The 1,080-nt window shown below is 33.1% G+C and overlaps 1 protein-coding gene across 1 annotated transcript; it reads right to left on the bottom strand.

Annotated features, from left to right (window-relative positions):
* Positions 1-4: 4 nt before the first annotated feature.
* Positions 5-961, bottom strand: LOC111387118 (dof zinc finger protein DOF4.6-like; the record flags this gene model as incomplete). Its single annotated transcript, XM_023011636.1, has 2 exons — positions 702-961; positions 5-271 (listed from the first exon to the last, which is right to left on the bottom strand). Coding segments are annotated over exons 1-2 (291 nt in total), but the record flags the coding sequence as incomplete, so codon positions are not given.
* Positions 962-1,080: the final 119 nt, after the last annotated feature.

Here is a 1,080-nt window from a genome sequence, read left to right as displayed (position 1 = left end):
TCTTTTTCGATGATGATCTTTTGTTCTTTCTTGAACTTCCTCCAACTGGAATGTTTCTGAGAGATCCACCTTCAGTCCAATATCTTCTGCATGTCTTGCAAAAATACCTTGGTTGAGAGTGGCTGTAATTATTGTAATAACAGAATTTCGTGTTTGTTGAGTTGCATCTTGGACAGTTCAAGGCTTCATCTTTCTGTGGCTTCTTCCTTTCTAATGAAGGTTTAGGGCATGTATTTGTCACTCTCTCTTCCATTGGTTTCACCAGTATATCCTAAAAATTCAAGAAGACAAACAAATTGAAAAGCCTCAAATTTGATATGTAATATTGCATATATGAGACTACACCTTATTGTCTAGAAGTATTGAATCTACCTTACTGGATCTGTACATGTATAATTATTCAAGATCAAATTAACAGAAAATAAGCATCAAGAGCTGATGAACTGAGGAAGATACAGACATGAAAGAAACAAACAAATAAAGTCAGTTGCTTTACACTTTTTAAGTATCATCAACAGTAAATTAAACAGCAAATTATGACAAATTCTATCTTTTTTTCACTCCTTTATAAAATAAGCAAAAGAGAAGGTAAAGTACAAAGTATTTTGAAAAGAAGCAACAACAATACAACTTGAAAAAAAAGAAAGAAAAAAAAAAGTGGATTACATTAATCTTTTTAAAAAGGTGGTTGATCGCTATACCTGAGGCCATTGAGCAGTATCCATGTTGATGAAGGAGATGAAGAAGGTACTTTCACAAGTTCAAAATGGGTAATTGCTTTCTTTGATCAAGTGGCTTATATATAAAAGAAGGAAAACGAATGATTGACCTGGTACATGGCTGTTCTATTTATGTTCTATATAGGTACATAAGGTGTGAATCTGGTATCATTTTGAGGTCGCTAGTGCTGCGTCACACTGGACTCGGTATGGCACCAATAATTTCTTGAGGTCTGACAGAGATTTAGAGAAATTTGTACATCCAAATTCCTTTTAATTGATCTAATTTCTTCCTATAGGGAAAATATTAGAATCATAAGTTCTTGAACTAAAAGTGAACAAGTTTTAGAGAATTTAGGCC

The sequence above is a fragment of the Olea europaea genome, unplaced genomic scaffold (assembly GCF_002742605.1).
Source record: "Olea europaea var. sylvestris unplaced genomic scaffold, O_europaea_v1 scaffold39143, whole genome shotgun sequence".
NCBI lineage: Eukaryota > Viridiplantae > Streptophyta > Magnoliopsida > Lamiales > Oleaceae > Olea > Olea europaea.
This window is presented reverse-complemented; position numbering and strand designations above follow the sequence as displayed.